This window comes from Acanthochromis polyacanthus, chromosome 16 (assembly GCF_021347895.1).
Source record: "Acanthochromis polyacanthus isolate Apoly-LR-REF ecotype Palm Island chromosome 16, KAUST_Apoly_ChrSc, whole genome shotgun sequence".
In the NCBI taxonomy this organism is placed as follows: domain Eukaryota; kingdom Metazoa; phylum Chordata; class Actinopteri; family Pomacentridae; genus Acanthochromis; species Acanthochromis polyacanthus.
The window spans coordinates 10,072,094-10,095,557 of NC_067128.1; the positions used below are offsets into that span (position 1 = coordinate 10,072,094).

Below are 23,464 nucleotides of genomic sequence, written 5' to 3' on the forward strand. Positions count from 1 at the left end.
AACTGATGCAATATGTATCAATTTTGATCATTGTACGTATCTCCCTCCCTACTTGATCTGCTGACCTGTAACTCCACAACTGAGCAGGGGACCTTAGACTGATCTTCAGTGCCAAGTTTGATTATCCTGACTTCAGCGGTTGCAGAGATATCAGACCGGACATAGCCACATACATACATACATACATACATACATACATACATACATACATACATACTTACTTACTTACTTACTTACTTACCCAGCCAGATACCGCACCGAATGCAATGGGGATGGCTAGTAACTACGTCACTTCCGTGTCCTACCAAACCAACGATATAATGGTGCTGTGTTGTGTCCTGTGTTGCAACAATAGAAATGATGTAAATAAAACGATATCTTTCTACCACTTTCCTCTGGACGAAAAGGAGAAGAGAAGATGGCTGACACTGATAAGGTAAGTTGGATTTCTAATCTTAGAAAATACATTTAGCGCCGGGAGCTAACGTGCGCTAGCTAGTATTAGCCGCTTGAATTATGTTGTCTTTTTGTGTTATGAGGAGTGTTTGGGCCACATTACAAAAGAAACTAAAAGTGGTCGAGATTAAAGTCTCTGATAATAAGTTTATACTTTTAATTTATAAGAATAAAGTCTGCCGAGGGAGACTTTTGTCCCAGTTTTGGGGACTTGGACTTGCTTGACCAATCTGCCCAAAATACTCGACTTGACTAGGATATGGGTCTATGTGACTTGGATTTAATTGAGTCCAATACTTGGACTGACTTGCTAAAAATGTTTGGCTAAGATTATTTTAACTGTTATGGATTCGTGATTAGTGTAAAGAGATGCGTAGTTATTTACATATGCAAATTAGCCATGTGCTCCCGGCAGAAGTTAGCGCTAGAGTGTGCTGCTGGGAATCTTCAGAGTATACTTTTCAAATCTAACATAACAACTCTAACAAAGCCAAGTAAACGACATTTAACCTCACACAGATGATAAAGCTAGCTTTATTTCTGACATCCTGTGTTTGTTAGCTTACGCTACTTAGCTACTCACCTCAACACTGTACGTTTTCCTTTTCATTGACGCCTGCACTTTCCCTTTAAAACCACCTGCCAGCACACTAACTCTTACAACTCTGTTTGAGTTGTAAGAGTTAAGACCTCGCTTTACCGACTTCGGAAAATTCGCAAAATAAGATGTCACAGTGAAAAAGGTGACCGGTTCTTTCGCTACTGCCATTGTGTTTTCATTCGGTGCGCCGCGGCTTGGACACGGAAGTGGTCCGTGACGTCACACTAGCCATCCCCATAACCCCGCCGACGTACCCATCGGGCGTGGTTAAAAAGTGATTTTTGGAGCTGATTTTTGGAATAAATTGTTAAAAAATGGTTATTGATATCTGGGGGAAATTATGTACAAAAAGGTTACAAGGGCTGATTTTTGGAAGAAACTGCATTTAAAAAAAAAAAAAAAAGCAGTTTTTAGGGTTTATTTGAGGGAGAAATGATGTAAAAAAAAATGTTTATAGGAGCTGATCACTGAATTTTATTTGGTGATCAGAGATTCACAAAGAGCTGATTTGTGGGATAAAATATGCAAAAAAAAAAAAAGATCATAGGAGCGGATTTTTTTTTTTGGAAGAAATTGTGCAAATAAATGGTTATTAGAGCCGGTTTGTGGGATAAATGATGCTTAAAAAAACGGTATAAAGTGCTGATCTCAACATGGTCCTAAATTTTCCAGTTCAGTTAGTAGCAGTGGTGGAAAGTTACTAAGTACATTTACTCAAGCAGTACTTAAAAACACTTGTGAATTACTTGAGTATTCCAGTTTTCTGCTGTTTCATACATACTTTTATACATGTCAGAGATGTATGTAAGAAAGATGTTTTGTCTTTTCAACATTTTATTGCCTGTTTTATTGCTTTGTTTTTAACTTTTTGAGTTCTAATATTTTTTAATGCTTTACAGTCGACTTTTATTGTTTTATAGTTGATTTTATTAAATATGTTATTGTCTTTATGGTTTTATTGTTGCTCTTTTGTACTGTTTAATAGTCTTTTATAATGTTCTAATATCCTTTAAAATGTTTGTCTGTTTTAATGTCTTTTTGTGAAGCACATTGTTACTGTGCTTTTAAAAGGTGCTATAGAAGTAAATTTAATAACAATAATAACAATATATAATTTGTCCTTATCTCTTGGTACTTTTATTAGACACATCTCCAAACAGAGTCTAATGTTGCTCGGTATCGGCTTGATAGGTTAAAAACGCTACAACACAACTTCAGAAGGGGGACAAATTAAAGGAAAATCAAAACTTTGACCTTAGTTGCATTTAAAAAGCTGGTTCATTTGTTTTTAAATCTTTTTTTTTTTGAGTCTGCAACTTCAAAAAAGCTGCCAGATCACTGGAGCTTTTCTTGGAATATGTAATCGTAACGGAATGTAGGTTCAGAGGGGAAAGTTTTACTGATTTTTGGAAGAAATTGTGTAAAAAGACTTATGATTGATTTGTAGGAGAAATGATAAAATGGTTTTAAAACATGATTACTATTTGGTGCAGCTGTTTAACATCTGGAATGTGATGGAAAAAGTTGGAAACTACTGGTTTAATCCATAACTACAGGTTGTAAATGATTCATTCTGTCAAATCTGAATGTTACAATGAAAACTAAAGCATTTTGACAAATGTAGTGAAGAAAATATAACATTTCAAAGTGAAATGTAGTGGAGTGGAAGTAGAAAGCGGCAGAACGTACTTAGTATGAATGTGAAATGCACATTTCTGTGTAGTAATTTGCTGATGTGGAAACAACTTTATGCAATTATTTTGTTTTGAAAAATAAAATCTTTAAAGGAACTATTATGAATTTGAGAATTTCCCATGTCATGACTTTGCCTTCTTCCCATAACATTTTATATTGCTGATTAAAATGCAACAACAAGAGTTTTGAGAACAGAAATCTTTATTTGCAACAGTGAATAATTGTTTCCACTTTACTTGGAAGCTCATATTGATGGCAGAATGACACATGATGACTTCTGCTGCTTGCAGCTTCCAGTTAGTGACTCTTCTTTACACTTGGCTTTTGGCATTACTCTCCGTTTCTCAGCAGGTTGCAAGCAGTTCTGTTATCATGGACATGAAAGTGGCTTTGGGGAAGGTGGGTGATAGCACGAGCTCGTTCATCATGTTCCTGCCTTGCTCTCTGGCGCTCACCGAACACATGGCGCTTTTCCACAGACGTACCGGACTCCCAACTGTTTGACGACAAGATAAAAATCATGATCAAAAGTTCACAAACTCAGTGAAGCAAGATAAATCTGGACGTGTGTGTGTGTGTCCTACAGAACAAAGAGTTGATTGTCTTCATCCAGTTGAGGATGTAAACTGTGTGGTTCTCTTCCGGAGTCAAACCCTCAATGTCTGGTGCAACGTCGTCCTTCTGCAGAGACAAAAAAGATTCAACTAGACTCATGCACAGGTTGTGAATATGTGCTATATAAAATAAACGGAAGCTGTACCAGTAAAACTCGGCTTGGCATAGGACTCGTCAACATCACAGCTGTCGCCAGGCTGGTGTGGTGATGACAGGCTTCGTAATACTGAGCTCCGTCCATCCAAGCGGTAAAGAACGCCACCTCCTCAGAGGAATATTTGCTCTCGCTGCGAGACAGGCGATACTGATATAAATAAAAAATTCTCTGTATTTTTTAGAAATTCAGTGATTTTACCATATTTAAATTAGATTGCAAATAAAAGCTGGTAAAAAAAAAATCACAGAAATAATCTTAATTTATGCATTTACATTCGTAAATATCTATATTTCTACCAATAGCAATTTCCTCTTTTACAACATTTGACCATAAAGGTTCTGAATTCAATTCAGCAAAAAATGCAATTATTTTACAGATATTTGCAGTTATTTTTAGAATAAAATATGTACATTAAAGATTTTTTAAAAGTCCACAAAAATAATGTGTATTTATGTAAATGGTAATTCGTTCTTGTACCATATTTGATTATATAATGACACATTTTACCCCATGAATTAAAATCAACAACAACAAAAAACATTTTCTTCAAGAAATTTGCAAATCTTTAAGAAAAAGTATATTAAGAATCAAGACTTATCTTATAAACTGATTTGTTAAATTACAGCTAATATCTAGTAAAATCAGAGAACAAAAACAAAGCAAGCAAAACAAAGAAAACTGACCACAACTGTAAAAATGTCCACTTGAATAATAAATGATAAATTCATTCTTTTACCACATTTGACTAAAAAATGACATTTAAAAAAAACATCGTGAAGAAATGATTTTTCATGATATTTGTTTCATTCAACCAACAAAAATACAATAAAAGTGTTAAAATAAAATAAAAATCTGAGACTGTTCATATTTGTGAAATTGGAACAAGAAGTCCTCAAACTCATACAACCACACAGGTCGTATGTACGTGCCCCTGAAATACGACCCATGAGAGTGTATTTAGGTTAGCGCCCCTACGAGGGACATATACCATATTGATTACTGATTGATAGTACCTGGCACTGCATGCAGAAGTTGCAGACATCCGTGCTGTCCAGAAAAGTCCAAGGATGGTGTCTTTCTTCACGCTGTCGGTTAGATTAGACTGCGACGCAGCGTTCACATCCTAAAAAACACACAAACACACCAATAAAAGGGAAATTCCAGCTGTTTAGTTCTATAGTTTCCTAAAGCTGGGGGATGCAGAAGACAGACAGCAGAGGTTTAGAAATCATCAGTTTCAGACCACTTCTGCATGTTTTTTCACTTTTCCAGAATATTATACTGGTGTCTTTTACTAGTGGAAACTTACCTCGTAAAACTTATCCCACTTTTTCATGGCATCAGGGAAGCGTGTTGCACAGTCAGCGTAAGTGGTGCAATAGTCCTCCCCAGTTTCAGGCTTCTGCATCTTTACCTGAGAGTGGATTAATCCTCAGTATAGTCATCCACATCATCATTAAAACTTCTAAACAAGTCTGTTTTTGGTTGAGCTGTGTCACTTTCAGTACCTGGATGTCTGCTCCGAAGATGCCCTACTGGGCAGCAGACAGGAAGGGAAGCACAGAAGTGTGGTAGCTCTCACCTGGAGGGAAATAAGCAGGTGGTTTGCATTTTCTCTGTGTTTTTGTGTGAGTGTACATGTTTTTTTGGCGTACTTACAGGCTCACCAGCTCTGAGGGGAAATACAGTTCTTGTCTGAATCCTGTCCGCATGTTGTGGTACTGGTCGGGTCAGCGAGACGGCCTGCAGACACAACACACCATCAGATGCTGGCATTTTATCTCAGTGTTGATTTGAAGAAATTACTTTTAGTTTACCTGAAACATGCTCCCATGCCAGCATCACCGGGAGTCCCCACACAGGGCTGTCGGTGGTGTTGGACCCCATGGATGCCATGAAGGGATCAGTGGCAGTGATCAACACCCGGTAAAGACTCATGCGGTCGGGGTAATGCCAGGGGTTGGGAGTCACAGTTCCATCCTGTGACGGCAGGTCGGTCAGTTTCTCGACAGTTTGGTCCCACCCGATGGGCCTGCCATTTTTGGTGATGACAGTAGAGCTGCAGAGAGACGCTGCACAGGCCACGAGGAGGCCGAGGACTGCTGGACGCTGCATAGCTAAAGCTGCAAAGAAGGAGTAGTGTGTGCTGTGCTTATATACACCTTCAGGTTGCAATGAAAGATGTGACACAAAGTTAGTCCCTGGTGCAAGGTTTACTGAACCCTCGCTGGCAGATAAAAACTTCTGTGCAAAGCCCCCAATGTTCTCCAAATAATGTTTTCAGTTCCATTGCCAAACTTGGCCACCTCCATAACACTAACAGGTAGATTATTTTTAAGGAAGGATAAAAAAGATTTAAAAAAGCAAGTTCAACAAGTCAATAAACAGTAAATGTTATCTGACAAATTCCATGGCATTCTAAAAGAATAAACAGTAATATTTTTTTCAGTGAATCAAGGTTAACAGTAACCTGATTTACAGGCGCAGAGGGCTCAGAGCAAATATTTAAAGTCCAAAGTAACAAAAAAAAAACATGCCAACTAAAACAACTTTACTCTAGATGGTTGTTGATCAGAACATTCTAAGTAGTCCCTTACTATTTTGGGGGGCTGAACTGAGGCAGCCTGTGGCGGGCATGTGACGAGGGCCGAGGAGCAGCCAGACCAGAAACAGACAGAGGAGGGGTGCAGAGCAGAGGAGGGGTGACGAGCAGGCCAGGTTATCCAGAGAGTCCAGGGAACGGTGTGTGACGAGCAGGCAAGGTAATCCAGAAGGTCCAGGGTAGTGATGTTACGCTCGAGCCAGTTTGCGCGACACAGTGCCGAGCTTTTGAAGCGAAAGTGTTCCGAGACGGTGTTTCGATCCCTGCTTCAGCACGCCCACAATCACGTGACTATCGAGAACGAGGCCTCGTTACGTCACATCGCGTGTCACAGTGCTTCGCGCGAACTTTGAAGGGGTCGGACATTTCAATCTGTCCAGGTCTTAAAAGCCATAGGGGTCTGATTCACTCCTCAAATTGTGGGTTTTTGAGAGGAGGAGATCACGCTAGTGCATTTGCCATTTGTCATTTTGAGAGAAGTTAGGGAGAGTATACATTTAGTTAGAATTTGGTTTAGATATGGTAGTGTCTACAGATACGGACCCGTACCCCTAGCCTGTGGCCTACGGATACGGCACTTTCCCTTACATAAATATTAATGAGACGTACATGAATATTAATGAGCCGGCTGATGAACGTGCTTTGTGATTGGCTGGTAATCCGACGTACATAAATATTAATGACCCGGCTTGGTAATCCGAGTGATGAAGGCGCTTCCGTGATTCGAGGTGAATCTGCGTGCCGAGCCTGTCATGTCAGTCATCTGCTGTTCTCTTTTCTATCATGCATAATGTCTTATAAATATCATTATCTGACTTTTTCACGAACAGCGATTTGAGGGTTGAAATCAGCACTACTATTAAAAATAGCAAAACTTTTTATTCACGTGACCCTGTTCTAATAAAGCACAAACAGCAAACAAAACAAATGGCGGAACTAACAGCCAGCAAACGAAACGTATTTTTTTACCTTCAAAAGTAGCGACAGACTATTACATATTAACAACCTAAACAAAACCCTGACGTATTTTCTACGTCTGGCAACACAGACACTGCACGTCAGTCACTTTAATGTTAGCGGACTCTGTTGAATGGCTAAGTTACATAACCACAAACAAATCTCACAATATCACAGTAAATCGAATTTGTGGTTTTTTTTTAATTCATGCCGAATTAAAGAGCTGCTCCTCACCATTCACGAGTGTTTGTTTCATATTCGACATCCTTAATTTTATCTTGTAAATTAGCGTCCGAAATTAAATGGGAACATTTGCAATGGAGTTCGTCAGCCGCTTCCACCACTGAACGCGGTAAACTACTTAATAGGAACTGGACTTCAAACAGGTGGGCCTGGGATCTTTCTGCATGGAGTTTGCATGTTCTCCCTGAGCATGCGTGGGTTTTCTCCGGGCACTCCGGCTTCCTCCCACAGTCCAAAAACATGCTGAGGTTAATTGAGTACTCTAAATTGTCCGTAGGTGTGAATGCGAGTGTGATTGTTCGTCTGTGTATGTAGCCCTGTGACAGACTGGCGACCTGTCCTGGGTGTCCCCTGCCTTCGCCCGAGTCAGCTGGGATAGGCTCCAGCACCCCCGCGACCCTAATGAGGATAAAGCGGTGTATAGAGGATGGATGGATGGATGGACTTCAAACAATTTATACACAGCGTCTAAAAGCGTAAAAACTGCAATGTCTAAAGTGTGAGAGGAGACGGTGTATTTTTGGTTAAATTATACAATGTTCGCCGTCAAAGTCATTTATATAAACTGCCAGTAATGTGCAGCAAATAGTAGTTAACCGGCGCCAGCTCTTCAGTGACCTTAACGGGTCTGTACCTCTAGTACAGATGCTACAGATACGGGTCCGTACCTGTAGCATCAACCTTTAGATATATCTAGTTGCATTTCATACATTAAATAACACACAGATACATACGCATAGATTCACTCATACACAACACACATTCATTCATAGAAACACACTACACATATATGCACAGAAACATACATATATAACGTTTTAAAACATTTATTGCAAGTACAAAGCAGTGTGAGACAAGCAGTCCTGAGGCTTTTTCATTTTTTCCACTTGGATGCCGTTCTGACACAGGACCAGCAGGTGTCACTCTTTTGATTGTGTCAAATGCTTCAAAGCAATGTGTCATTCTTGAAGCAGATGTGTCAAAGTGGTTCATTGCTTCATGAAACTTCGATTTCACCATCACTAGTCCAAGGACCGGTGTGCTCATGGCAGAGTGCAATGATCCAGCATAGAGGCGTGGAGAGAGCCAGGCTTTATAGACGGCTGATTACAGATTTGCGGCAGCTGTGCACCAGCACAGCCGTTTCTAATCAAGCCGAGTGCGGAGCAGGAGAGGGAGGGGCCATGGCAAGTTCAGAGTTTCATTTTGGACTTTGTGAAATGCTGGGCATCATTTTTTTAAATTTTCTGACATTTTATAGACAGTCGGCTTATTAATTGATCACATCGAAGACTTTTTTTTAAAAAAAATCTAAATTTTCTGTTTGCAGCTTCTTAATTTGGATATTTTCAATTTTATTTCTTTCTCTATGACAGTAAACTGAATATCTTTAGGTCGTGGACAAAACATGACAGTTAAGGATGTTATTTTGGATTTGAGGAAAACCTTGATAGACTTTTTTTTAAACAATAAATTAAATACTTTAGAAAATACTCATGAGAATAATCGATTCTGAAAATATTAATCAGCTGCAGCCCCATTGTTTGTTTCTCATTTGCCCATGGATCTGCACCTTCCACAGTAACCAAAGCCTCCTAGCATGAAGAATGACCCCTTTGACTAAATAAAGGATTTATTCCTTTTGATAAATTCATTAGTCAAAGATAAGTAAAGATAATAAAGATAAGATTTTATTAATCCTGAAGGAAATTCTTGTGCCATATATTGTCCAGAAAAAAAAATACTGTAACATGAGAATAAGTGCATTGCCTAAAAGAACAGAAATAAGCATGCAACATTACAGAAAGTAAAATATGAAAGCTAAAGTGAAACTAGCATAGAAATGTAAGAACTAATACTGCTTCCTGTTTATTCATTGGTGTCCAACAGTGATCTCTTGTGGCAAAATAGTGAAAATACTACCATGGACCTTAAACAGCAACAGTGACAAGGATATTTGAAATTAAACTCAGAATAAACTAGTCTTCTCTTTAAGCTGCTGCAGATATTTAGCTAATTTACATAGCTGAACAGAGTCACATACATTTTAGCCAAATAAAAACCCCAATCCACATAAAATAAAATGAAAAATTAAACAAAGCTTGCTCATAGGGCATCCTGGGAATCCTTGGATTTGTTGAGTTTTAATGTATATTTTTGTAGAGTCGAAGCTTTAGCTCAAAAACAGTTCATCTCCATGATTAGTAATGGTGTAGCAGGGCTTCAGCCTTAATATTAGATAGGTTAAATTCTGTGATGTATAATACTGTAAGTTTTATCTATATTAAGAAATTAGTTCAGTAATTCTCCATAATTAATAATGCTGTAGGATGTCAACCTGGTGTTATATTCCAGAAAAGAAGTATTCTGAATCATTTTATATGATTTTAATCACTAAATGTAAATTCATCAGGTAAAACCACACCATAAATAACACTATGTGGTCTTAAACACAATATTTAAAGTTAAACATAATCTGTTTTACTGGACAGCACTTTGTTGCAAATGCTATTATTTTAAATGTGATTTATAAAAAATAGTGACTTGACATTTGATAATACTGAGGTTATTCCGTTCAACTGCTGCCGCCACTGTATAAAGCAGGGATGTCAAACTCATTTCACAAAGGGCCGGCATGACTGCAGGTTTTTGTTCCAACTAAGCAGCATCACACCAGACCTGACTCATTTAATCAACCATCTCAGTCTCCAGACAGGTGATTGGTCAGACTGTGTGCTGTAGATATGTTGGAACTAAATGCTGTAGCCTGGAGGACACAGACTAACCAATCAACTGTCTGGAGACTGAGATCAGTTGATTAAATGAGTCAGGTCTGGTGTGATGCTGCTTAGTTGGAACAAAAACCTGCAGCCACGCCGGCCCTTTGTGGAATGAGTTTGACATCCCTGGTATAAAGCATTAATACAAAAAGAAGCTTCCAGACAGACGGAAAGGCAGCCATGTGTCTGGAAAAATGATAATGGCAATTACATTATAATGGATTCATATCAGATGCAGACATCTTGGCAAGTAGTTTAAACATTCAATGTCTGTTTTCAGTTTCTTTTCAATTTTATTCATATGCAATCCCTAACAGTGGCAAGAAAAACTCCCTTTAACAGGGAAGAAACCTTGAGCAGAACCCAGCTCTTCATGCAGGGGGACCCAGCTCCCTGCTGGCTGGCGGGTTGAGAAGGACAGAAGAGGTAGAGAGGTGGAGCGATGGGAGAAGAGGAGGGGAACGAGGAACATACACTCAACAAAAATATGAACGCAGCACTTTTGTTTTTGCTCCCAATTAGTGCACAGGTGTGCCTTAGACTGCCCATTGTGCTGTGTGATAAAACTGCACCTTTCAGAGTGGCCTTTTATTGTGGGCAGTCTAAGGCACACCTGTGCACTAATCATGGTGTCTAATCAGCATCTTGATATGGAACACCTGTGAGGTGGGACGGATTATCTCAGCAAAGGAGAAGTGCTCACTATCACAGATTTAGACAGATTTGTAAACAGTATTTGAGAGAAATTGTGTATGTGGAAAAAGTTTTAGATCTTTGAGTTCATCTCATAAAAATTGGGAGAAAAAACAAAAGTGTTGCGTTCATATTTTTGTTGAGTGTATAACATTCTTTAGCTGGTAAATGGAATATTGACAGGGAACAACTCTTACAAACAACAGGAGGACTGATAACTGGGAAACATTCTAGGAGGCAAAAATTATGGACAAATCTTTTATTTCAACACAAAAATGACCATTTAATAAAAATACAACACACACGTTGAATCACTGTGGGCAATGGCATCAAATAAAAAGTGACATTTATTTTGAAAAGGAAGACGCAAAATGCCATAACACCCATCATTTAAAAAAAAAAAACACGAGACTTTCTGTACGTTGTTAACATAATGCTTCTATGCTAGCTCATGATTGTCGGTGGAAAATACAAAATCACAACAACAAAAACACAAATGCAGAATGTGAAATCCTGTCAAGGCTTGCACACCATGTGTACGCTGAGGGTGTTTTCTTTTGAATTTTTGTTGAGCTTATTCATGGTGTTGCTTCTTTTTCATGATCAATTTTGTGTTTAGAGAGCACCAAGGTAATGCCGAATTTTGCTCAATACAAAAACATACATGGGAGTTTAGTGCTCAGTCTTACATTAAAAAACTAAGTAAAAAAAACATATTCACACAGCGATACAAAATGCAGAAGATCCAGAATATAATCTGGGTTTAACTGAAAAAATGAAATCATATCAAATAAACTTCCAGACAGGACGCGCCAGTAAATACTGCTGTAAAGCATGGAGGTTTGGTCATACACATGTCGCAATGATTAATTTACAGCAGTGGTTCCCAGACTGTAGGAGTGCAGAAGTATCAGATTAAAATGTGAAACCCCAAAGACAGTAAATAAAAATGGACGTAGACATGAGCTTGCTTTCTTCCTAACAGCCAGCAGGAGGCGACTCCTTTAGTTACAGATTGAATAGAAGTCTATAAGAACATGAGTCTCCTTCTTAGCTGATTTGTTACCTAGATGAGTTTATGGTCTCACTCTTGGGTTTAAAGTCTCCTTCAATAGAAAATGGTGTCCATTTAGAATTAGACCCTCCAGAAAAACGTGATTATGCGACTGCATGAATTCCCGCATTAATCAAGAAAATGCCGCTGATTATGCAGGGGTCAATTATTTCCCAAAAGGCCGCATAATCCCCACAAAACAGCATATAATTCCCGCAAGAATCTCACATTTCCATGAAAAAAAGAGAAATATGCAGGTCCCGCTTGATTTCACAATTTCTGCATAAAATGCGAAAACTATAACCAATATAAATGGAGCTGTGAGTGAGTTTTTATGTGACGCCCGGCCTGACATCATCAGTTTGGGCATTCACACACACACTAGACACACGAGCTAATGCGGAGCGCGGCGCTCAGAGACGAACAACAAGAATGGCGAATGCTCAAAGATCACGTTTACCTACGAATATTTCAGCCAGAGACTGGGCAAAACAGTACCCAGATTTACTGCATGAAAGTGGGGGGAATCTTTTTTCCCCCCCGTGCAACATCATTCTGGAGCACCGAAGAAAATCAACCGTGTTGCAGCATCTCTCCATGACTTCTCCAGGGAGTGTGCTGTGTGGGTGGGTGTGTGTGTGAGTAAAGGAGCGCACCGGGGTGTGTATGCGTGTGTGTGGTTAAACCCTAATTACAATTTCTTAAAAAATGAATAGGAAATTGTTTTAACCTCAGTAAGGGATGTGTATGTCCTAGTAACAGGATGTAGGAGAAGAATCACCTTTTTTCCCCCCAATTCTTACATATTTCGCATCTTTTTGCATATTTAACAACTATTCACATACTTTGCAACTTTCCGCAATTTCCCCGCATGAAATGGCATAAAACCCCGCATATTTATTCGCCCGCGGAATCAAGGATTTTTGCCCGCGTTTTTCTGGAGGGTCTATAGAATATTATGACTCCATGCAAAGAAACAAACACAATAAATTAGGGTATGTTTTAGAGTGGGGCTGTTTTGTGATTAGCAGGTTGCTGTACTGTGCTACCATAAGTTTTGTCTAAATTCTGACACCAAGATTTGTATTTTTAATGCAAATGCATATCAATTATCAGTTTCCTTGAAAGCCAATACTTATCTATAGCTCTGAAAAAATACAACCCCTAATGAAAATCCCTTGTTTCAATAATTACTAGGTTTTAGTTAACTTCACATGAACTGTATATCAGCTCCATACACGTTGAAAATGTCAGGTTTTTTATTGTGCAGTTAGTCAATCTTACTAGTTCTTTTGTGGATTATTCATTTTATGAACAATGCTCATCTTCTTCTCCAAACAATTCCACTATTTTGAGGAAACACTGAAGCTGCATCCTTAACTTAGCACCATTGAAAACTGTCCATGATTGGTTTAAAGAAATATAAACAAACAGGAGTTTCTTATGTCAGTGTAGCAGAGTGAAAGTGAGGTGCAGTCAAACCATTCTACAGCACTGGCAGCACTGTGGAGGTAGGATATGCAAAATGATGTTTACCTTAATGCCACTTATTAAAAAAGCAATGAAAAGACAATGTGTGTTGGTCAGTTTTTTTTAAAGGAGAGCATGACAGAAAGAGTTTGGGAACCACTGATTGACAGTAACACTGGAGTTTTATCAGCAACACATAAATAAGTGTATAATTCTATGCACAGTAACGGTAAATCCTTTGAAAAGAGTCTCACTGAGCACCTCAGTATCCTGGTAACTGTGAGGATATACAAAACAGATGTGGATTAAAAATGTCACCAAGCTCCGAAAAACAATGACAGTTTAGTCTGTTTTATCGCCTCGTTTCCTCTCAGAGCCGGACATAAATCTCACAGAAGCTTGACAAAACCTGTGAAAGATGGCATAACTAACACTGAGCCTGTCCAGATATGAAAGAGGAATGTCACTGTGGAGTCTAAACACAGCGGAGGAGTGGAGCTGGAAGGAAAACTTAAACAAACATAAGTCAGGTCTCTCCCGCCGGAGATGTTGAGCAGCGAGGGAAGGAAGCCGCCTTCCAGATCGCACTCGAATAAATCTGAGTCAGGTTGAAACATCCAGAAAGTTTTCAGACGTTTGGCTTAGAATAAACACATATTTCACACACACACATGCACGACACAGTGTTGGCCGTCTTTATGTCGCTTTGGCTTGTTGCCGCCTGTTGAGTGGTGAGGTAGAGCGGTGGCCGACTGGTAGACCTGCTGTTGGCTGACTGACTGAATGCTGTTGCTTGGATGTTTGAGAGGTAGAGGATCTCTGAGCATGAGCCTGCTAATGCACTGTGTGTTTGTGTTTGCATCTGAGAGACAGTTTTTGCTAGCATGTGGGTGTGTCGACCGGTTAAACATGTATTTTGTGTGTTTCCATGCTGCTGTTATGCTTCTCCGAAGGCTGAGGCTTTGTCCTTTAACAGGTCCAGACACAAGTGACAGCTCCAGCTCCCTGCAGACGGAAACAGAGGATGAAATCTTCACTCTTTTCCATATATAGCCTTCGCCCGTAGCCTCTTTCTAAGATACAGCGCATGGCATATATACAGTATGAGACCACCAATGTATAATAACACTTAGGAGAGCAGCTCTCAGCTCGGTACCTTCAGGAGGCTGGGTCATCGGAGGCTTCAGACAGTACATGTGGTATCCTCGGTCGCAGTCGTCGCAGAACAGCAGCTGGTCCTGCAAAAAAAGAACACAATAAATAGCTAAAACTTCACACAACAAAGAGAGTCCATATTATTGGGCATATTAAAGTATAATAAAAATAATATCCTGAACCCGAAAACCTGCCAGCGAGTTTGGAAGACATGATATTTTATTTAAAAATCACCATATACACACGTGGACAAAATTGTTGGTACCCCTCAGTTAAAGAAGGAAAAACCCACAATTCTCACTGAAATCACTTGAAACTCACAAAAGTAACAATAAATAAAAATTTATTGAAAATTAAATAATCAAAAACAGCCATTACTTTTGAATTGTTGATTAACATAATTATTTAAAAAAACAAACTAATGAAACAGGCCTGGACAAAAATGATGGTACCTCTATAAAAGATTGAAAACTATTTGACCAGAGTGACATGATTAACTCAGGTGTGTCATTTAATTGACATCACAGGTGTTTCCAAACTCATAATCAGTCAGTCTGCCTATTTAAAGGGAGACAAGTAGTCACCCTGCTGTTTGGTGAAAAGGTGTGTACCACACTGAACATGGACAACAGAAAGCGAAGGAGAGAATTGTCCCAGGACATCCGTAAAAAAATTATAGACAAACATCTTAAAGGTAAAGGCTATAAGACCATCTCTAAACAGCTTGAAGTTCCTGTGACAACAGTGGCTCATATTATTCAGAAGTTCAAGACCCACGGGACAGTAGCCAACCTCCCTGGATGTGGCCGCAAGAGGAAAATTGATGACAAATTGAAGAGACGGATCGTTGGAATTGTATCCAAAGAGCCCAGAGCAACCTCCAAAGAAATTAAAGGTGAACTCCAAGGCCAAGGTACATCAGTGTCAGATCGCACCATTCGTCGTTGTTTGAGCCAAAGTGGACTTCATGGGAGACGACCAAGGAGGACACCACTGCTGAAAAAAACTCATAAAAAAGCCAGACTGGAATTTGCAAAAATGCATGTTGACAAGCCACAAAGCTTCTGGGAGAATGTCCTTTGGACAGATGAGACCAAACTGGAGCTTTTTGGTAAGGCACATCAACTCTATGTTCATAGACTCAAAAACCAAGCATACGAAGAAAAGAACACTGTCCCTACGGTGAAACATGGAGGAGGCTCAGTAATGTTTTGGGGCTGCTTTGCTGCATCTGGCACAGGGTGTCTTGAAAGTGTGCAAGGTACGATGAAATCTGAAGACTATCAAGGCATTCTGGAGAGAAATGTGCTGCCTAGTGTCAGAAAGCTTGGTCTCAGTCGCAGGTCATGGGTCTTCCAACAGGACAACCATCCAAAACACACAGCCAAAAACACCCAAGAATGGCTGAGAGAAAAGCGTTGGACTATTCTAAAGCGGCCTTCTATGAGCCCAGATCTGAATCCCATTGAACATATGTGGAAGGAGCTGAAACATGCCATTTGGAGAAGACACCCATCAAACCTGAGACAACTGGAGCTGTTTGCTCATGAGGAGTGGGCCAAAATACCTGTTGACAGCTGCAGAACGCTCATTGACAAATACAGAAATCGTTTAATTGCAGTGATTGCCTCAAAAGGTTGTGCAACAAAATATTAAGTTATGGGTACCATCATTTTTGTCCAGCCCTATTTCATTAGTTTGTTTTTTTAAATAATTATGTTAATCAACAATTCAAAAGTGATGGCTGATTTTGATTATTTAATTTTCAATACATTTTTATTTATTGTTACTTTTGTGAGTTTCAAGTGATTTCAGTGAGAATTGTGGGTTTTTCCTTCTTTACCTGAGGGGTACCAACAATTTTGTCCACGTGTGTACCTTATACTGTATACACCTTATACTATCTATCAGAGTCAGTATCTATGAAAACATTAAAAAAAATTTGATTTTTAGCTTCCTGTCAGTCCCAGAAATAATCATGCATGACTTTAGGTTTGGTCAGGAAGAATCCAAACCAAATCTGAGCTTAGAAGTTGGATTATTTCATTAAGATTATTTCATTTTTCTTGTCTCATTTAAAAATTTACAAAAAATACACAGTTTACTTGAATCAAATTCTACAAAAAATTAAAAATTCTGCATTTCTCTGCACAACCACAGAGCCATCAGTGACTCAGCTGCAATCAACACATATATCACAAGAATTCAGAGACTTTTCATCATAATACCAACTGAACCGCAACACCTGCCTGCGGGTTTGGAAGACATATTGCCATTGATCACAGCCAGATGCTGCAAAATTATGAAGCTTTCCTTGAAAAGCTACCAGTAATGCGTGACTTTCAATTGGGTCCGGAAAAATAACTAAATTTATGCTTAAATGTACATCAAATATAACATCTGCCAATTGAGTTCAGTTCTCTGTAGTACCTGGCTATGTCAGGCTGAATGCAGGTTGGGAAACGGTTACGAGTCAGGTCAAATCTGGTGCTTCAAAATTCAAAGTGAGTGCTGACATTTGTTGCAATTTAGAGGAGGAAAATAAAGTTTCCCTCTGTGATACGTACGTCGTTCTCTGAGGTTCCACACAGGCTGCAGGACTTGCACTCGATGCACTGCCACTGATACGTCCTCACTGCCTGCATCATGTTCTCCGTGAACTGCAGACATGTTGGGTGACCTGTGGAGGGACGAATGTTACAGATTTCACCATCATCTATACACTGCTTAATCCTTATCAGGGTCACAGGGGGCTGGAATCTATCCCAGCTGACTTGGGGCGAAGATCAGGGACAATTTTAAGGTATTTTTTAATGCTGCTAATAAAAACTTCACATAAAAATGATTTTGTTTAGTACTGTTTAAGGAAATATCTTTGCTTGAATGATTTAAAAGGGTATTTTCTGGTTGAGACAAAAACGGAAGCAATACAATGAAAATATTTCAGTCTTCACCAGACTTCTATGTCTTTATAGTTACTAACTGTGTCTGCAGAGGTGGAAGAAGTAATCATATTTTAAGTAAAAGCAGCAATGCCACAGTGCGGTGCAGCCCTGCATTTAAAGTATTACTTAAAGAACCAAAAGTAAAAGTGCTCATTATTCTCAAAATGTAACTACCGATGCGTTAATGTGTTCATCACTTTATTGCTTCAGGTGGTAAAGGTGATGCTAATTTTAATAACTTTATTTGCTGTGTTCTTCGCTGCATCTGGATCAGTAAAGTTTTATCGTAATCTAATAAAAATGCATCATAGTTTGTTTGTTGAATGAATTTTCTGTCATTCAGTTAAATATGCAAAGTAACTGCAGTAATCAAAGAAGTGCAGTGGAGACAAAAGTACAATATTTCTGTGTAAATTGTCGTATAATAGGTGTAGTAGTCTTGTATGTTCTTTACTTGTTTTAGTCCATTGGTTTAGTTTTAGTTATTCTATACATTTGTGTGCACTTTATTCAACTTGTCTGCATGATTTTTATTTAAATAATAATTTATTTTTATTAAATGGTTTATTAGATTTTTTTTATTTGTTTTAAATTTGCCTCTAAAGCACATTAAATAATGTCTGTGTATGATAAGGTGCCGTATAAATAAATAAACTTGTTTGCTTGAGTAAACGTACACCAGGATGTGTTTGTGATTCTGCATTTGCACACACAGGGTTAAAAAACACACACAGCTGGATGAAATGTTGGAACACAAACACAGAAAAACACAGCCAAGACATATTCTATCATCCTCCCATAAATCTACACAAAGAGAAACACGTCGTTCTTGTTAACATTGTCCCCTTTTCTCCTGTGTTCACACCAATTCTTGCACACAGCATCACAGTGCTGTCAGGAACTTATGAGCACAGTTATCTGTAACAGTCGTATCAATGGGGTGTCAATGAGCCGTAATAAAACTGATATATATCTGAGCAGGGAAACACTTCAGCCTCCGATGGATGAATAACAACAAGTTTAAGTGCTGCTGCTGCCTTCAAAATTGAAGTAAAGGAAGAAATTAGCCAAAGCAGTTTAAAGAGTCAATATTCTGCACATTTACAGGTTCATGGGGGGGTTTTGTCGTCTATTAGAACATGTTTGTATGCTTCAAGGGTCAAAAACCCATTATTTTTCTCATATTGTACATCTGAAATGCTCTGTTTTATCTCCTGTCTCTTTAAGGCCCCCCTTCCTGAAAAGCCCAGTCTGCTCTGATTGGTCAGCTGGTCTGACCAAAGCCAGGTCATGTTGGTTAGTAACCTCAGATCTCTGTGTGTAAAGACAGAAAGATGAAGTTGTATGCTCTTGTGCCAAAATAGCTGCTCGCAGGAGTTATGCAAATGTGTGACATGATGATGTCAATAAATAGCAGAAGAAAAGCCTGGACTTCAAACAAAGTGATTCAGGCGAGCATGAAGCTGAGTTTTCTGCTTCCTTTGGCGTTGACTTTGGATTTCCTACATTTGCATGCACAAAAAAGCAGCTATATTGCACACTGAAGCAAAAAAATGAACCAAAAAAGCAGAATAAGGGCCCTTTAAATGCTTAGCAACAGGTGGCAGAATGATCATCTTTTAGATTTTAGATTAGAATCTTTTAGATTCACTGATAAAAGTGAGGATATTTTCCTTACAGACAGAGAGGAGCAATGGAGTGGCGATTGGCTCTTACCTCTCGGCCAATGGAGCGACTCCACGTGCATCCCTTCCCCTGCCATGTGTTAAATTAGTTTTTTGAATTCCTTATTTTGTGGTCCACAGAGCTATAAAGCTTTAGGATATGGTAGCGATGCTTAGTCTGTGATCTTGATTATCTGACATAATGTAGAAAGGAGAGTTTTTTTGTTCATGAAAAATGGAAAACATCCATGAGCATGGTTAAAAAAACGGCACCGTATCCAGACAAGAGAAAAATTCTGAGAAGAAGCTGGTTTTAAATATATTGTATGAGTCTTCCAAAAGTTAAAAAATAATCCGGTGACTTTTCAGGAGTGTCTTCAGAAGATGAGCCACTGCAGTCCTCTTCAAAGTATTTAATTCAATAAAAACTTTCACAAGGTCCAACCAGACAAGATGTCCAGCTGTCAGCTGTCGGCTTCACTGTCTGAAAACAAAATCGCTTCCACTTCTGCATCTTCAAAGCCATGAAACGTGGAGGCGTCGCTGTCGGACGCGCTGCCGAACAATTCTTCCAGAGCGCTCCGCTTCCTCCCATCCTTCTTCGCTCCTCCTCTTCCAGCTACCATGAAAACATCAGCGTCAGAGCAACACACACAAGGAGCTGTTCTAACAAAACGCTCAAATATTCTGCTGTCCTACTGCAGATGATCTGAGGAAAAGCTTTGCTGAGATATCCAGCAGATGTGCGGCTTTGGCTAGTGTGGGAAAAAAGGGTAGAGGAATAAAAAATGGAGAAAAAAATGCAGCCAGATGTGCCATAGAGTGATGCATGAATACTGAGCAACAGAAGAGTGAAGGCATGTCGTCTAAAGGCAAAATCCTGACTGATGGACGAGGCTGACATGGAGGAGCATGCAGGATGGAAGCAAGCAGTGAATTCTGGGGTTTAACTTTATTACCACATGAAAAATTATTAAAAGTCCCAACTTTTCTCAGCGTTTAAAGTCTGAAAGGCTCATTGACAACCCACTGAAGCAACGTTAGAAACTTTATCACTGCACACCTTTAAAAAAATCTCTGATGAAATCTGCATCATATCAGGTAACGACACGTGGACTATGTGAGCATCATTGTGAAAGCCAAACTATACTTTGCAATAATAGTGTTTAATGCACCTTCCAATAGAGATCGCAAGAAAGCGAGGAACACACATGAACAAGATTGTGGATAAAAAGGAAGAAAAGCAAAATGAGATGTGTAGTAGACACAAAGTAAAGTATGGCAGACAACATATTCCTGAAGAGTTAAAGGAATAATTTTGGGATTCCTTCATCCCTGCAAAGATTGTTGAGGAGATTGATTAAACTCTAGTGGCTACTAAGGATGTAACCTCCACAAAACTCATGGTTCATATTGTATTTTGGCTTTTGGGCGACAGATTTGATCATTTTTTGATCAGGAAACAAGACAAGAAAAGTGGGGAAAATACTGCTATGACGGTCACTGTTAACTACGTTTATTATGCCTCACTGATGTGAACATATGTAAGAAGATTCAGGGAATTTTTCCTCACCGAAGCTGTGGTATGTTTTCAGAGCCACTTGTTTTTCTGTAAGCAGGATTATGCAAAAACAACCAGACTGAATTTTATGAAACTTGATGCAAACATGGAACATTGCCAGTTAAATTTTGGTGCAAAACCAGTTCTTTAAAATTTCAAGATGGCCTTGGTGTGCTGAACTGTGGATAGGAGTCAATTACACCACTAGTATTTGTAGCTGGAGGACAGTTAGCTTAGCATAAAAACGGAGAAGGAGGGGCTAGTTTGACTCTTCTAACAAATTCCTACCAGCATCTCTAAACATAACATTGGTTAATTTGGACAAAATCCTCACAGTGAAAACAAACAAAAAGAGAACAGAATCAGGCTAACTGTATTTAATGCTTCCAGTCTTGGTGCTAAGCTAGCTTTAGGTTGGTACATAGACCGTGCATTAAAAAAATGAAGACAGTGCTGAAGTGTCTTAAACCTGCATTATTTCTAACAGCCAGCAGACTTCTTTGGCTGCAAATAAAAGTCTGATTGTATAGAAGTCTAAGAGAAAGTGAAGTTATTTCTCACTTGATTTGTGGCCTTTCTTATTGCATTTATGGTCTTAACCACTAGTTTAAAGTTAAACCTGCATTCTTTTTAACATACAGCAGGGGGGGATTCCTGTGGCTGCAAAAAAAGTCTGATTGTATACAAGTCAATGCTAAAGTGAAGATACTTCTCACTGGATTTATACAATCTGGTAAACAGCCTTCTAATGAGTTTTTTTTGGGTCTCAATTAATAATTTCAAGTTTTCTTAAATACAGAATGATGTTAATTTAGAAAATTATAGTCCCATTTAGACAAAGTGTTGATGTGCAAATTCCAAATTGAAGTCTTCAAAACATCTATAAATCAAAAGGCGTTGTCACAGCAGATATATATCCATCTTTTCTAAACAGACTGTGGGTTTGTCTAAGTGTGTGGTTAGACTGTCTTAGCTGATACTAGCTTTATACTTCAGCCATACAGTATGAGTGGATTCTTATTGTATCTAACTATGTGGCCTTCTTGATGCACCAGCAACATTTCTTTTAAATCCGTTAAGTGATCTGGACGGTAGCTGTTACTTGTCGCATCAATCAAAGCCGAGGTGAGCAAAAAATCTGAAGCTTTAATTCAAAACATCAAAGCCGTGAACTCACCAGAACGTCCACAGTCGGAGCAGGACACCAGCTCCTCGGCCTGCCCTGTTTTCCTGTTGGAGTCCTGGTCTCCGAGGCAGAAGTCACAGTAGTCGTTGGGGATGATGGCGCCGTCGGGGCCCTTCTGAGCTGTCAGCAGGAAGAAGCATTCGTAAGGACAACGATGCACAAGCTACCAAAACAAACCACCAAACTACGACCAAACACCAGCCATAGTCTTACGTTTGTGGTTGTCGGTGCTCTGTGGAGAAGATGGAACCGTCTCTGCTTCCTTTTCCTCCTCACCTTCCTCCTCGGCCAGATGAGTGTGGGTGTAATGGTAGCTCAGGCCGGGTCGGTTCTTGTAGCGCTTCCCACAGACTACAGATAAAACATCAAAACTCCATTACAAACATGAAAAATGTCGCAGACTGTGGGATGTAAACATCACTGTCCGGAGAAAGATCACTACTGCTGAGAGGGTGAGGCTTTAATGCTACATATTTAATGCCAAGAGAATGTTTCACATGTATGTTAAATCATTAAAACATGACTAAAGTCAAACAACAGACGGGAAAACCAAGAATTTAATCATATAAAAATCATTGGACTCTAATAGGAATCACACAAGCAAGTCTAATAAAAGAACTAATAAATGCAGGGATATCACACTACAGAAGCATCAAAGGTGTAATATCTGTTTTCAGACACTGAAACCTGATTTTTAAAGTCTATATAAAGGAAATTTAGAGAGTCTTTTCTGTATATTTCAGAAAATAATTGCTGAATACACGGGAAAAGAGTTAATAATACAGTGCTAAATTGTGGCGTTAGAAAGTTTTTTTTATTATTTTTTGGATTTCATATTTTTTGGGTGGGTCAGAAATCACGGATTCATGACACATTGAAGTCTTACTCTCCCTAATGGTATAAAATTTTCACTGTATTACTGTCAGTTGTTTTTACACTTGATTGCAAGTTAATAGACCTACTACAACTCACAGTTTGCTAGCTAATAAATGCAAGATGCAATGTAAATGCATCTTCCCAGGATGCCAGAGTTTGCACAACAGCTTGGCCTCTTTTCAACTATAAATTTTCACTGGGATTCACAGACAATACGTCCGTGTAGATTCTCAGTAATAACAATCCTAAGTACTTCAATAGAAGGCAACTAGAATTTTACTGGTGGAAAGTCCAAGGTTTCTGCAGCACCACTTGTCAGATACTTATAATGCAGCCTTGAGGTACCTTCCCTGACAGTTTAGCCACTTTTAACACGTTGAAGCATGTTTTGGGGGCTTAAAATAAATATCTGGGACTCCCTATCAGTCACATAGAAGTACAGAAAGCTCTTGGATGAAGGTGAAACATGTTCAAGAACCAAAAACGACAAGTCTTACAATTTATGGATAATCCTTTACAGGTGAATGTAGTAGAACCGATCATATCTGCTGATGTCTGCAATACATTCTCACCTTTGAGTATGAGTGGCCCAATGTACCAAGGTTAGTATAGCAGGTAACGAACTTCACAGGCAAGAGAGTGAAGAAAATATTCTGTATCTATAGTTTGAAAGCTATAATCCACATTTCTGAGGAGAGATACTGATTTTTTGCTGTTGTGATTGATTGCTGTTTGCTTTGGTGTTCCAAGTTGA

The 23,464-nt window shown here is 39.0% G+C and overlaps 2 protein-coding genes across 5 annotated transcripts in view; both read right to left on the reverse strand.

Annotated features, from left to right (window-relative positions):
* Positions 1–2,935: 2,935 nt before the first annotated feature.
* LOC110948756 (protein LEG1 homolog) lies at positions 2,936–6,616 on the reverse strand. Its single transcript, XM_022190445.2, is given in 9 exon segments — positions 2,936–3,248; positions 3,337–3,433; positions 3,513–3,654; positions 4,538–4,647; positions 4,834–4,938; positions 5,033–5,106; positions 5,184–5,267; positions 5,342–5,647; positions 6,122–6,616. Coding segments are annotated over 9 exon segments (1,110 nt in total). The 5' UTR covers positions 6,162–6,616; the 3' UTR covers positions 2,936–3,096.
* Positions 6,617–11,043: 4,427 nt separating this feature from the next.
* dpf3 (double PHD fingers 3) overlaps positions 11,044–23,464 on the reverse strand; it is a 38,670-nt gene continuing 26,249 nt past the window's right edge. For 2 of the 4 annotated variants that reach the window (XM_022190443.2, XM_022190442.2), the window contains 5 exons: positions 22,048–22,185; positions 21,826–21,954; positions 17,046–17,158; positions 14,480–14,561; positions 11,044–14,328 (listed from right to left, as the gene is read on the reverse strand). In XM_022190443.2, coding sequence (XP_022046135.1) covers positions 14,261–14,328; positions 14,480–14,561; positions 17,046–17,158; positions 21,826–21,954; positions 22,048–22,185 — 530 coding nt within the window. In that variant the 3' untranslated portion in view covers positions 11,044–14,260. Of the gene's footprint in view, positions 14,329–14,479; positions 14,562–17,044; positions 17,159–19,139; positions 19,707–21,825; positions 21,955–22,047; positions 22,186–23,464 lie in introns of those variants that run through there. The other 2 variants (XR_002595545.2, XR_002595544.2) reach the window with 1 other exon arrangement.